This window comes from Rosa chinensis, chromosome 5 (assembly GCF_002994745.2).
Source record: "Rosa chinensis cultivar Old Blush chromosome 5, RchiOBHm-V2, whole genome shotgun sequence".
Classification (NCBI taxonomy): Eukaryota; Viridiplantae; Streptophyta; class Magnoliopsida; order Rosales; family Rosaceae; genus Rosa; species Rosa chinensis.
Window position 1 is genome coordinate 51,084,981 of NC_037092.1, and position 13,952 is coordinate 51,098,932.

At 37.9% G+C, this 13,952-nt stretch overlaps 1 protein-coding gene and 1 long non-coding RNA gene across 3 annotated transcripts; one reads left to right on the forward strand and one right to left on the reverse strand.

Moving 5' to 3' along the window:
• Nucleotides 1-7,400: 7,400 nt before the first annotated feature.
• LOC121049243 lies at nucleotides 7,401-8,183 on the forward strand. Its single transcript, XR_005799501.1, has 3 exons — nucleotides 7,401-7,528; nucleotides 7,658-7,709; nucleotides 8,134-8,183. It is a non-coding gene; the product is annotated as an uncharacterized LOC121049243 (long non-coding RNA).
• Nucleotides 8,184-11,003: 2,820 nt separating this feature from the next.
• LOC112202630 lies at nucleotides 11,004-13,322 on the reverse strand. Of its 2 annotated transcripts, none has more exons than XM_024343628.2 (2): nucleotides 12,926-13,322; nucleotides 11,004-12,587 (listed from the first exon to the last, which is right to left on the reverse strand). In XM_024343628.2, the coding sequence occupies exons 1-2, from the start codon at nucleotides 13,150-13,152 to the stop codon at nucleotides 11,291-11,293; spliced, it is 1,524 nt and encodes a 507-aa protein (XP_024199396.1). In that variant the 5' UTR covers nucleotides 13,153-13,322; the 3' UTR covers nucleotides 11,004-11,290. The 2 variants fall into 2 exon arrangements, with proteins under 2 accessions (XP_024199396.1, XP_024199397.1); XM_024343629.2 differs by having other exon boundaries at nucleotides 11,004-12,643; nucleotides 12,926-13,317.
• Nucleotides 13,323-13,952: the final 630 nt, after the last annotated feature.

Below are 13,952 nucleotides of genomic sequence, written 5' to 3' on the forward strand. Positions count from 1 at the left end.
ATAGCCTCACAATTTAACCCTGCAAAATGTAGTTGTCAGTATAGGATAAGCAGGGATCGTTCAGTCCGGGGATTGTAGGGTACACCTACACTAAAAGGTCAATTAATAAATAAAAGAATAAAATGGGGGTTTTCAAATTTGGATCCTAATCTACTTAAAATAAAAACGAAACAAATAAAACTATATACAATGATCGACTTCCCTAACCTAGACCAATACCACTCGGAAATTTCTAAGTGTAAAAACAGAAAATTCATTTCAACATGCTACAAAAATGTGCCCATCTTAAATGCCTAGATAAGAGCCCAAATGAAAAGCCTCAGCGGATCAATCCATTTATCTGATTCGTTCTAATGTAGCCTTGGATTGGAAAAGTCCTTACCAAGCCTAATACTACTAATTTTCGAAAACACTCAGCGTAATTCTCTTAACTAGTAGTATTATCTAACCCTCGAATCAACTCACACGTGCAAATTAACCATTACACATAGAATTTAACACGTAATTTCTAGAATCGTTTAATCATTAAAGCATGATTTTTACCACTCGTTAGAACTAATTACTACTTGTTTAACTCAGTGTCTTAACAAATAACAATTACTCTTGGCAAATTAAGCAAACACACAAGAACTCTCACCGTTATTCTAGCATGCAAACTTATGAACCTAACTCTGAAAATTACCTAAACACGTAAAAGGGCACAACATTGTAACATGCATCATAAAAGAATTCTTGAAATTAACTCAATAATAAACTGAAAATCTCAAAAATATTAATAAAAATATTCTGAAAATTTCATGTCTCCAATTACACAACTTGCAAATCCAAACACACAAAACCGAAACAAAAATTGTAAGTAGAGTCATAGTTACACTTTGAAGCTTTCCTCAGCGGCTTAGCAACAAGGTGATGAACTCGTCTCTGCTATGGTGGTGGAGCGTCCTTGACTCAGCGCCTAAGAGCTTCGTAAATTGATGGATGGATGGTGGTCACGGTCTTGTAGGAGATGGAGGTTGGAGGAGTGAATTGGGCAGTCTTGGAATGGTTTTTGGCCAGGAAGTGATGCAAATTCTATTCTGGACGTTGCCTATTTATAGGGGAGCATTGGTTGGCTTTTGTCGATCATACCCTTCATCATTGGACGGATGGGATTGCATCATAATTCCTTTAATTTCCCAACTGAAACATCTCCTTTATGGCCTTAATTTCTCTCATAATGGGGTCTTTTAACAAGCTGAAACGTCTTTCTCTTATTTATTTTCCAATTGAAACATCTTTCTCCTTTATTCCCCAACTGAAAAACGTCTTTCTCCTTTATTCTCTAGCTGAAAATGTCTTTCTCCTTTATTTCCCTTCTTCATTGCTTGGTCAACTGTCTTAAATGCTTTATTTTATGACTCCATCATTGCTGTTTCCAAGAGTTCCACCGAGCAAGGTTTCCTACAACAAGCAGGAGAATATCAGAATTTTCTAGAGAAAATAAATAAAATTAAAATGTAAAGACCGCAAAAACAGTCGACAGTGAGGAATCCTGATCCAGCTAGGATTTTTCATGAATTTTACTTTTTTCGCCTATTTCACTCCAAACACTCAACAAGACTCTCAAAATGACTTAATGACTCAAAACACTAAACTAAGGGACAAACAAGGCTAAAATGGGGCACATATTCAATAATATCGTCACACTTTTTGCTCCTATCATACATGAGACGTGGGATAGAAACTCTATCACAATTGATGATGTAGTTGCGCATTTCGTTACGCATGAGTTTGTTGAGTCAGATGATATCGAACCACGCTCCATTGATGAATGAATGCCAACGTAGAGAAATTTGGCCTAAATGGAAAGATGCGATCCAGGTTAAGATAGATTCTCTAACGAAGAGGAAGGTTTTTGAGCCAGTGATGCCAACACCTCTTAACATAAAAACCTATTGACTAATGGGTCTTCGTTAGAAAGCATGATGAGAAAAAGATATGGCAATCTCGCCTTATGGCGCAAGGCTTCTCACAAAACGCCCTGGAATCGATTACGATGAGTCATATTCTCTCGTAATGGATGTCATTGCACTCCACTACCCTGTCAGTTTTGTAGTTTCCGAATAACTAAACATGCAGCTTACGAATGTGGTCACTACGTATCTCTATAGAGATCTAGATATGGAATATTCATGAAGGTTCATGGTGAACTTCATTTACTCAAGTCAAATGACTCTAGGCCACGGAGCGCGTTTACAATAAGGTTGAAACGCTCACTAAGATGACTACTTGATTGGGAAGGGATATGCCCACGCGTTTTCATAATAAGTTTTGGATTCTATCGCAGTTCATGTTGGACATGATCTTCATTGGAAGCCCTTAAAGAGTTAAGAGAAACTGTTGAACACTTGAAATCCGAGTTTGAGATGAAGAATTTTGGGAGAACACGATTATGTCTCGGTTTGGAACTTGAGCATCGTGTTGCTATGCTTAAGCATTTTGACAAGATCAAACCTTCAAGCACCCCCATGATCGTCCGTAGTCTTGATCCTGAAAATGACCCTCTTCGTCCGAAGGATGATGGCGAAGATGTGCTAGAGGCGGAAGTGCCCTACATAAGTACAATAGGCACATTATTGTACTTAGCTAAATGCACAAGACCAGACATCTCATTTCCAATGAACTTGTTAGCTAGATATAGCTTTGCGCCAACGCGACGCCATTGGATTTGTGTAAAAGATATCTTTTGGTACTTGAGATGTACGATCGATATGGGCTTGTTCTATCCCTACAGAGAGATGATGGATTCGGACCCATCACACACCAGGAGCGCCGCCAACATTAGCCTGTGTCCTCTATCCCCATCCCAAAACGACATGTGTTTTGGAAGGTTTTGCTGATATTGGGTATCTCTCTGACTCACACAAAGGTCGTTCCCAAACTGGTTAAGTGTTCACCTTGGGTAAAGACCGTGATATCTTGGAGGTCTACAGAACAGACCCTAGTCGCTATATCTTCGAACAATGCAGAGATTATTGCTCTTCACGAAGTGGTTCGTGAATGTCTATGGATTGGATCCATAATTACGCATGTTCGAATAATTGTGGTTTGAAGTCTACCATAGATGAGCCTACGAGCATTTAGAATAATGCTGTTTGTTTTGAACAAATGAAGCAAGGCTACATCAAAAGCGATAACACCAAGGATAATCAACAACAACAAACTCTCCTCAAGATCAAAGTGAACTAGGTTCGATCTGAGGACAGTATGGCAGACTTGCTCACTAAGTCATTGCCTAAATTCCACTTTCCAGAAACATGTTGGTAGCATCGTTTACGGAAGTTAGCCAAACTCCCATGATCGTTGTCATCAGGGGGAGATGCAGACATCAAGGGGAGATGTCTACATGTATGGTCTCGAAACGTGAATGGTGTGTTGTGCTCTTTTTCCCACTGGATTTTTGTTACTCGGCAAGATTATTAGCGAGGCAACGAGAGAAGCACCACTGGATTTTTGTTACTCGGCAAGGTTATTGGCGAGGCAACGAGAGAAGCACCACTGGTTATCTTCGACTGAGGTTATTTTCGTCCCACTGGATTTTTGTTACTCGGCAAGGTTTTTAGCGAGGCAACCAGAGAAGCACCACGTTTTGGCGACACAAGAGGGAGTGTTCAAGTAAATCCCTATTTTTTTGTCTGGCCCCAACTCTAGGTTACTTGGCCTAGTGGTAATAGGGTTAGAATTAGAGATAATATCGGAGAATCTTGGAGATATCCAATCAATTGTAATATTACGTTTCCTTGTAGAACTCTGATTCAATGCCTTGTAATCCTCTATATAAAGAGGCTTTTATTATCAATGAAAGTACGACTTAATTCTCTCCAAATTTCAGTTTTCCTTAAACAATTATGAATTTGAAGCTAGTATTGTCATTGATACTATTTCATCACTTATTTGAAAAATAATTTCTACAACTGAAATATTTAATTATATCTACTAGCTTAGTTCAACCATCATAACACATACATCTATTAATTGATCTGATTATATTTCTCTAACAGTTAATTAAAGAATGAATCGAAAAATATATGTATTAAAGGTCTAACGGATTTGAGAAAATAAAAATTATATACATAAGTCTTAATGGGTTACAATGGCTATGAAAAAAGGTTTGGAAAAAAAAAAAGAATATTCTGCTGTTGAGTCTGAACAGTTTCCAACTAGGAGCGGGTTCGCGAAACCAAAAATCGAAAAAAAATTGAGCCGAAAGCCTAACCGAACCTGAAAACAACATAATCGGAAAAAAAAACTGCACCGAAACAAAAAAACTAACTGAAGTGAACCAGTTTGGTTCAGTTTTCAATTTAAGGGTGTCAAAAATCAAGTTGGAACCGTACCGAACCGAATCGTCGTTTTGCTTTATGTCAGAAACCAAACCCAAATATCGCGATATAAATAGCTTCTCACAGCCAAGTCTTCGTCATATTCTCTTGATCCAAACTCTAGAGCCGGCCTCTTGATCCAAATCCCAGAGCCTACCTCTTGATCCATGGGCTTTACCTCCCAAATCCCTAACCTTTCAAAACAAAGCTCTCGCCGGAAAAGTTAAGATTCCTATCAAAAACTATAAATGTCATCGAGTTCGAGCAACAACCAGTTACTGATTACTCTCTCTGAAGATCGTGTTGATCTCCACCGGCGTGGTGTCCATGTTTGTCGCACTGTAGCTCTCGATTTCGGTGGCCACAGACCTCAAGTAAGGTATGCCTCTTATATTTGGCTTGCATTGATTTTCTGTTTCAGATTTGTGATTGCGATGTTTTAGATCAGATGAGTGTTAATTTTATGTTGATTAACATATTAGATCCACATTCCACTTACAGTTTGTATCATACTTGCTTATCATGCTTGTCGTCCTTAGATTTTGATGTTATCCTTGACCATGATTTTGTGCCGTCTCATAAACCAGATTACTTGTTTGACGATTTGATTCTCTGACTTTGTTGTTTGAAACTGATAAAAGCATATTAATGCAACGCTTAATAGTTAACTCCTCATATTTTGCTTAGTTTTTTTTTTTTTTTAAAGAGGATCAAAGGATTTCACTCCTACCCCCATGGTGACTCGAACCTATGACTTCATCATTAGGTAGTGGGTGCTCTAACCACTGAGCTATTTTGCTTAGTTATTTCCTTTACTTAATCATTTTTAACTTAGTTTCTATTTTCTAGGTACATTGGAATAAATGACAAGGAAATGAGCTTAAAGGCACCTGAGAAGGATTAAGACGTTGGAAATGACAAGTAGAAGACACAAGGAATGCTGAAATGAAGAAATGGAGTATTCCTGGTCCAACCAAGAATTCATGGTCTGACTAGGAATCCCAGTCAAAGTAGGAATCCTGGGTCAACTAGGAAACATGTTCGGAGAAATGACGAAAAATGCAGAGTCCTAGTTGGACTGGGAAACCTACTCCTACCAGGAAAATGAATCCTAATGACACAAGGAGTCTCAGTTGAACTAGGAAAGTGAAAGAAGATTCCGGAAGGTTCAAGAACATTTCATGTGAAGAGTCCTTGTTTGACTAGAAATCCTGAAGACATAAGGAGTTCTGATGGGGTTATGAAACCTGAGAGCACTAGGAGCAAACGCGCATGAAAGGCCAAATCAAGAAATCTGCATGTACAAGTCAGTCAACTTCGACAGAGCATTGAGAGCAGCTTAGGACAAGCTAGATGATGATCTTTTTATTGTTGGAAAGCCTCAAATGTCTAGTTTCCAGATCTTTTTACGACTTATCAATATCATTTTAAGAAGTTATGGCTGATTTAGTACAGGAAAGTCAAGTTGCGCGTGAATCGGACTTTCGACCGGAATTTTTGTTTTGAGGCCCAAATCACATCTGGAAGCCCATGGATGAATTTATGCTTCATATTTCAGATAATATTGTACATGTGACGTCCTAGAGGTTTTCAGAAGGGTTTGGCATCATCCTTGGAGAGTTTTAAAGGATTAAAACATGCAGAAAGGATGGAATCAAGACCAGACACGTTTTTTGTTGCTCACACCCCTATTTGGCCGAATTTTAGGAGTTTAAATCAGAAAACATCTTTATGAATTCGGAAATATTATCTCCTTTTAAGACTCATGTTGCAAATCCACTTAATTTTAGAGGCTTCTTATTGGTTGGACGACGCAAAAAATATGACATGGATTTATTTGATTGGTTGGAGCTGTGTGGACCAATCAGATAATTCCTGTAAATTAAAAGAAGGATCCAGAAGGCTTGGAGACTAAGTTTGCCGTCCCCTATATATAGATGCATCCTTGAGAAGTTTTCATTCATCAATTCTTTCATTCTTTTCACACATCAAAAGTTCTGTTCCATTCTCTAGTCTTCAGAGTTCTGCATTTTCAAGCAAAGAGGAGAAGAAGAAGAAGCTGTGAGCCTCCCTAGCCGCCATCCTTCCACATTGAAGCCTTGCTTTCAAGTTCTTCAAGTGTTCATCGTCTACAAGTGTTCTTCATTCATCCCTTCACGGTGTAATTTGATCTTTTTTCTTGTAAACTCTTTGGTTTTTTGTTTGTTTGAATTCGTAAACAATGATTTCTAGTTAACATATAACGTTAGGGGAAAAGTTTAAACTCGTCTCTATGTTTGAATAAAAGTTGTGATTTCTTTATAGTTGGTTTCTATGTTGCTTATGTGAGATTGCTTAATTGATTTTGTTATACAGAAAACTTTTGCATGATTATGTTCTTTGGTGGCCAACTTAGGATATATGCATATAATTGAAGCTAGATTTAGGTTAACAATTCACCTAATAGTTTTGTGAATCTAATTCATAAGTAGTCAAGGCTTTGGACAAAAGTCGAAATCAATTAAGGAGGATTGCAAATAGATGAACTTTTTCATACTAGGTTGTGCACTTTGGTTGACATCCTTTCTTTGTTCTTCATGTGTTGAATGTGTTCTTGATTAGCTGACTTACTAGACTATGATTGCATGTTCAATAGGATTAATTTGCTTTCACTTAGATTAATTATTTAAGAAAAGTAAAATATGGGAAATCGTTTGCTTACTAACCTTTCACATGTCAACTTCTTTCTCATGACATAGAAAATCAACTATAGGTAATTGGATTTCGTTCATATGATTGTGGTTTTGATCTTTGTTCCTTGCGTTCCATGCCTTGTATATATATTTTACATTTTAATTTTTGTTTCTTTTAATTCTTAATTTCAAACCTAAAATCCCCCATTTAATTTCATGTGTATATTTTCATTCTTTGTTTTATTTTTGTAAATAATGCTTTATACTTATATTAATTCTTTATTTGTATATGCAATTACAGGTGTACCCTCAATCCCCGGCTTGAACGATCCCTACTTATTCTATACTGACAACTACATTTTGCAGGGTTAAATTGCGTGTTACTTACAGCATGTCAAAAACTGACTTTCTGAGTCTTGTTAATCTCCGGGGAAAGGGTGAATGGACTATCACTCCTCTTCATGATGGCTTGTTCTTTTTTTTGTCTAATTGATGGTAATATGCTATCTACTTGAGAAATATAAAACAAAGACTTTATAATTGGTAGTGCAGTTGATATCATTAAACATTTTAAGGTCTGAATTGTAGTGAGATTTGAATCTTTGGTTTACCCTTCTTGTGCAGGTAGCTGATAAGTATAAACAAGTGTGTCCAATGATTGGAGAGCATTCATAAGGTATGTCATTGCAATCTCATCTTCCGTTTGTTAATTTCAAACAATCATTTTTAGTTGTATTTAAATTGTTAAAGGGCCATCTAAAGATTAAGGTCTGCCTAACTTGTTGTCAATTATATTTGAAGTAGTGACCCAAAAGATTGGAAACTGATTACTTAGGAGGTTATTTTCTAGAATGGTTTCTTGTTAACTAGCATCAATGTAATTTTTTGAGGGATAGAGAATATTATGAATGTTAATGTACTGCTAAGTGATCTAAAGTTCAGTTGTATATCTTACCATTTCGAAAAGTAGTTTAGACAAAGCAGATTGTTCTCATGTTTGAAATGTAGATTATCATTTTCCAGATACTAAACAACAATTTTCTCTGAATATATTAATCCTATTTATGATCTCTTCTATAAATGTATGGTCATCTCTTCAGGGAACTTGTCGCTCAAACCTATGTAGGTAGTGCCTTGGTGCCAGACCAAGGCAATGTGGTGCATTTATCACAGGTTTGTTTTATTGTCTTCATTATGCTTTTAAATTCAAAGTCTGCATTTAATGCTTCGTTATTGAGGTTGTTACAAGTTGCTTGTTCTGTAGGCTTGTTTAGGTGAGTCAAAGACGGCATCTGACGGTGTTGTAATCTATGGAAAGACCATAGGGAAGATGCTTGTGTTGGGACATCTTATTCCTGGCCAAATCCCTCAGTTGTCATGTGACTTGGTCTTTAATGATGAGTTTGAGCTATGCCACAACTAGAAAAGTGAACTGTCAATGGACTTTATACTTTCAAGCATTTTATTTGGTTTATTGTAAATTATATATGTTGGTCATTGTAAATTATTATTGTAGCAATTCTCAAAAGCAAAGAAGGAAAAACTCATAACAAAAAGACGGAAAAAAAAAAAAAGACAATGTAGAACAAAAATTTGAAATATAGTATAAAAAAAAAGGAACCGGACAGGTCGGTTCAGTTTTTGATTTTGAACTCTCAAAAATAGAAAACCGAACCGAATTGAACTAAAGTTCAAGTTCGGTTCAGTTCTCGATTTAGTGTAAAAACCAAACTGAACACAACCAAACCCACCACTAGTTCCAACGGGTAAAAAAAAAAACTATTCACGGGTTCCAACTAGTAACCTGCAAATCCTCCGGATTTACCGTGTTGGCCCGTTCAAAACCCACACAGTGTCAGGCCTACTAGTAATCTAATGCCTCTAGGCATCTGATGGTTGTAAAAAAAAAAATTTAAAAATAATAATAATTAAAAAAAAAAGTCAGAAGGAGAGATAAATAAAGAATTAAGGAGTCAATTGAGGCATTCAGGCATCTGATATTTATTCTTGTAAAAAGAAAACACAAAAAAAAAAATAGAACGAAAAATTGAGAAGGAGAATGAGTGATAAAATAAATTTAATTGTTTTTAAATAAAATAATTTTAAAACGAAATAAAATATTTTTATTATTTAACCATCCATTTTGAATCAAACCCAAATCGGGTGCTAATATATTGCAACAAAAGCCAGAACATGTCATTACATACCTTTCCGCCGTAGACAAGAAGATAGTGGTAGTACCCACAGTGGTACATAGCTATAGACCTACTCATTAGACCAATTAAATACGTAGACAGAGCGAGAACCCTCATTTGGTACTACTCCAGAGGCGCTAGAGGTACATAGAATGCACATAAATGTATAGCTTCCTAATACAAGGAATTATTGTAATTAGATAAACTAAAAAACATAGGAATGGGCCTAGGGCAAAACACCCCAGCCCAATTTAAAGCCAAACAAGCAGCCCCAAGAGATTGGGCTCAGCTCAAGGCCCAGCAGCAGAAGGATGACCCGAGCCCGCCACCCCATCCCTAACCTCCAGCCGCCGTCCATGTTTCCCAATCAAACAACGCCGTGACCTCCTTCACGAAATCGCGCAGAAAACTGATCAGCCACGATCCGCGCAGATCCATCATAGCCACGCCGCCACAATGATTTTCCCAAACCACTAGAGCCTCGCCGCCACACCGATCTACCACAAAACCGCCACAGCCACTCCGCCACAAGCCCTGGAAATCCCCTGCTGAAGATGCGCGCCGCCACAGATCTTGGAAGCAATCGACGCCCACCATACCTGCCTAATCCGACTAAAAACCAAACTCCACTGTCACCCATTCCACTCGAAACCTCAAACATCACCCCACCCATGAGACTACCAAGGCAATAGTTTTCAAGTCCCCGCCCGGTAGCCGCCTAATACCGGCATGGTGAAAACCACCGCCGGACGAGAAGGAAGTCGCAAACCCTAAACGCAGGGTCCAAGTTTTTTGGAGAGAATGCAAAACAACCATTATTTAACCATCCATTGGAGAAGAAGTTTGAAGTTTAGCAAAATAATATTGTTAGGTCAGGTTTAAAATTTAATTTTGACACACTTTGGAGATGCTTTTATAGGTCACCGGCCCAAAACAATGAAGATAAACTATTAAACTAAACGATATCCACGTCACTAGACCCAATAGATTGGGCCTTTGGGCTTGTTGGGCTTTCCATTACTCTCTTTATTTTTTTGGAAAACTGATTCCATTTCTCTCTATCCTCTTCAACAAAGTTATTCTTTTGTTTCCACTGCTGCGCGATTGATGAAACAAAAGATGATGATGACTGAATCGTGGACTGCATATTCGTTCTTCTTCTTCATCCACCAATAGACTGCGTAGGGCATTGATGATCTTCAAGGAGACTGCGTAGACCTCTCACTGATCTTGTAAGCTATTTGCAGTTTGCTGCTTGGTATTTCTCATCCTTTTTCTTCTGTCATCTTTCGATCTCATTTATATTTCTAAGGTCTGATTTAGTTTTGGCAAAGTTAATGTCTAAATTTAACACATGCTAGATCAATAACAACTGGAGATCAACTGACGCAACTAATTGTCAATACCAATTGCAGAGCTTATAACTACTTTATAAATTTATCCGGCAATAGTACTTGAGATCATTGTCACCGCCACTAGGGTCAAAAGGATCGCTCTGTTCAGCTTCTTCGCCATGGTCAGACCTCAATAGCTTGTTACTCAAGTTTATTGGATAAGGCAGCACATTATTGCAGTTGTACAGTAATAATTCATTTCATTAATGGCTGTGGAATATTAGCTAGTTCAAGGATAACGCTTTACGATATTACAAATTGCACCTAAAGTCTCCTGTTAGTTATTATACTTAATTATAGGAGTTGTAAGACCATGCTTAATATATTGTTTGTAAGATCAAGGAAAATTTCCTGAATCCTTACGGCCAAAACAATGATCAGTAACCAACAAAATCTCTCCAGAACACAAATGTAAATTACATTAACACACTATTAGGCAGATTTAGCAGACATTAACAATTGGTCGTTGTAGTTAAAGCAACAACGAAACCTGGATATGAAGCAGCTATTCACATAAACAAGGGATAACAGTTATACAAATTTCTAAGAAATTCAATGCAGCCTGTGAAAGTAAGAATGTTAACAATAATTAAACCTCATTCTTGTTTCTAAATAAACTAATTTGTACCCTCAAGAGCATTACAGAATCAATTAGCTACTACTCAGACTCAGAAGAAGGCCCTGCTACCATAGAAGACTCTTGATCCATCCTTCTTTTTATCAAGTTCTAAGTTGTTGTTGTTCGGAATCACTTCACCACGGTCTTCACATTCAGGTTTATCAAGATCCATCGGGAGCTTCATGTTTGCCAGAGACTCAGTAAACTGTTGCATACTTCTCATGTACATGTCGACTATTTGTTGCTGCATTGCAGATTGCTCAGCCTCTGAGTTCATATTCCCATGTGGAGCAGAATACACCTGACCAAATTGACCTGAACCAACTTTTTGATCCTTCTTCATCTCCTCTTCCTCTTCATCTTCCTTGCCCAAGAAACTCGACTTTTCATCTCCGGAAGAGGCTTCTATTCCCTTTCTTGAGGTTGGAGTGTCTGGACAAGCAGCAAAATTTTGATGAGCTACTCCACTGGTGACAGAAGCCACACGACTCTTTTGCTCGACTGAATCAGCAGAATTGTTGTTCCGGTCATCACTCAAGCTTGTTGTGGTGGAACTTAAGAAGCCAGAGTTGTGGATGCTCTCATTAGGCGGCGATGAGCTCACAATCATTTCATAGTCCTGATCAGGAGATGCACCAAGACGAAGAAATGATGCAGCTAGTCCTTGAGAACCATGCTTGTGCTTTGCCAAGTCAAAGTACTGAGTCACCATTTGCTGATTCTGACTCACTGCATTGATATCAGGGAATTCGATCCTCGAATACTCAACTGGGTCTAACATTACTTCTTCTGAATTCTTTCGACCAAGCAATACTACTTCTGAAGTTATGGATGAGTTAGCAGACAATTTGATAGGCAAAGATGGGATGAGAGAGAGAGTCAATTGGACGGTTCCAGCTGGGGAATGGAAGAGGTCAGTGGAAGAAAGACTGTAATCTCGAGTCAGCTTTCCTTTCCCAATCACTTGCGAAATTGGGACCAAAGTAAATCCCAAGAGCTGGTCTTCCATATAGTTTCTGGCCCTGCTAAGCATCCAAATCTCACATTTGAGAACAGCATCAATTTGAGTGATTTTCATCCTCAAGTTTTCATTGAATTCTGGATTCTTGCCACCTCCATTGATGATCCTAGTTGAGAGGGTCTCATCTGGATTGTAAGTAAGAGAGAATTTTGCGTAGACATCTTGGTTTTCATAGATGCATATGTTGTGAAGGTTCCTAGCATGATGAGCATAGATGTCAAGAATCCCTGAAAACTCGGCATCATCGCCGCCTGTTGTGTTTGGATTCAGGTTGTACCGGAATCCAGTTGTTTGACTGAATGATTCCATTGAATAGCTTCCTGGCCTGGTAATATATAATAATACTAATTTCTGCTTGGTATGGTAGCAAGAATATTTCTTCTACAACAACAGAAGAGAAAGAGATTTGATATAGATATAGATGATTGCTCAATATAACATTTTAAGAGTAAGTTTGTTTCATGCTTAAAACGTGAGAATTTGAAGAAGCAATGTCAGGACAGAAATAGCAAATTGACGTCCTAACCAAATACAAACTAAAGCCTTTGCTTCTACAACTATAACAGTTCTACTCAAGTTTTCAGGATCAATCAATCTATATATTGAAGCAAAGCATTTTACAATAGAAAGAAATGCCAATTGAGCTGCGAGAGAGAGACTTACAGTGGAATTGTGGAGCTTGCTTTGCTCTGTGGTGGGTTTGGGAGTAGGTGGTGGGAGTGAAAAGAAGAAAGCCAAACAAAGGAAGAAAAATATGATGATGATGATGTTGATGTGAATATTATGGTTGTTTTTTTAACAACCTTTTCCTCATGCCCTTTTTTTCGTAAGGGGGTGGGTGGAATGATGGTGATTTCTGAAGAGGAGGGGGGGGTTGCTTTGCTTGACATTACAGCTTCCACTTCAATTTCTAAACTTGCTCCACTAAGCTAATTGGAGGCCCTCCATCTTCCACCTTTTCTCGCTCACTAAGATGCTTTCCAAAGTCACAAGGCAACTCTAACTCTCTCTTGGAACAAAATGTCTCAACAGCCCCATTGCCACCAAAATACAGGTTAAGATTCGGAAGCAATTGCCCTTGATATATATTAGTAATCAGGATTTTTAGGCAACTCTCTCTTGGAACAAAATGTCTCAACAGCCCCATTGCCACCAAAATACAGGTTAAGATTCGGAAGCAATTGCCCTTGATATATATTAGTAATCAGGATTTTTAGGCAACTCTCTCTTGGAACAAAATGTCTCAACAGCCCCATTACCTCCAAAATACAGGTTAAGATTCGGAAGCAATTGCCCTTGATATGTATTAGTAATCAGGATTCTTAGTTTTGATGAGCACAAATAAAAATTTTACAAAAGAGGTAGGGTAAAAGTCCTTCTCCTTATTTGTAAAATTCTGTGGGGTTGCATCATTTTCTCCTTATTTGTAAAAATTCCATGGGGTCGCATCACTTTTTCCGGTTGAAATAAGAACCACATGTTTTGCAAGTCAAGATAAAAAAAACCGTGCCAATTGAGATACACAGGCATTAGAGAGAAGACCAGCGGAGGCTCATGGTTGTAATTGACCAAGCTTTATCAATGAAAGTTTCTCATTTGATCCAAAGAAACAAGATCAAGAATGACGAAAACGAAGTAAAATGTTGCCATTGGAGCATAAGCCTTAACTTTTTATGGGACTTCTTCAACC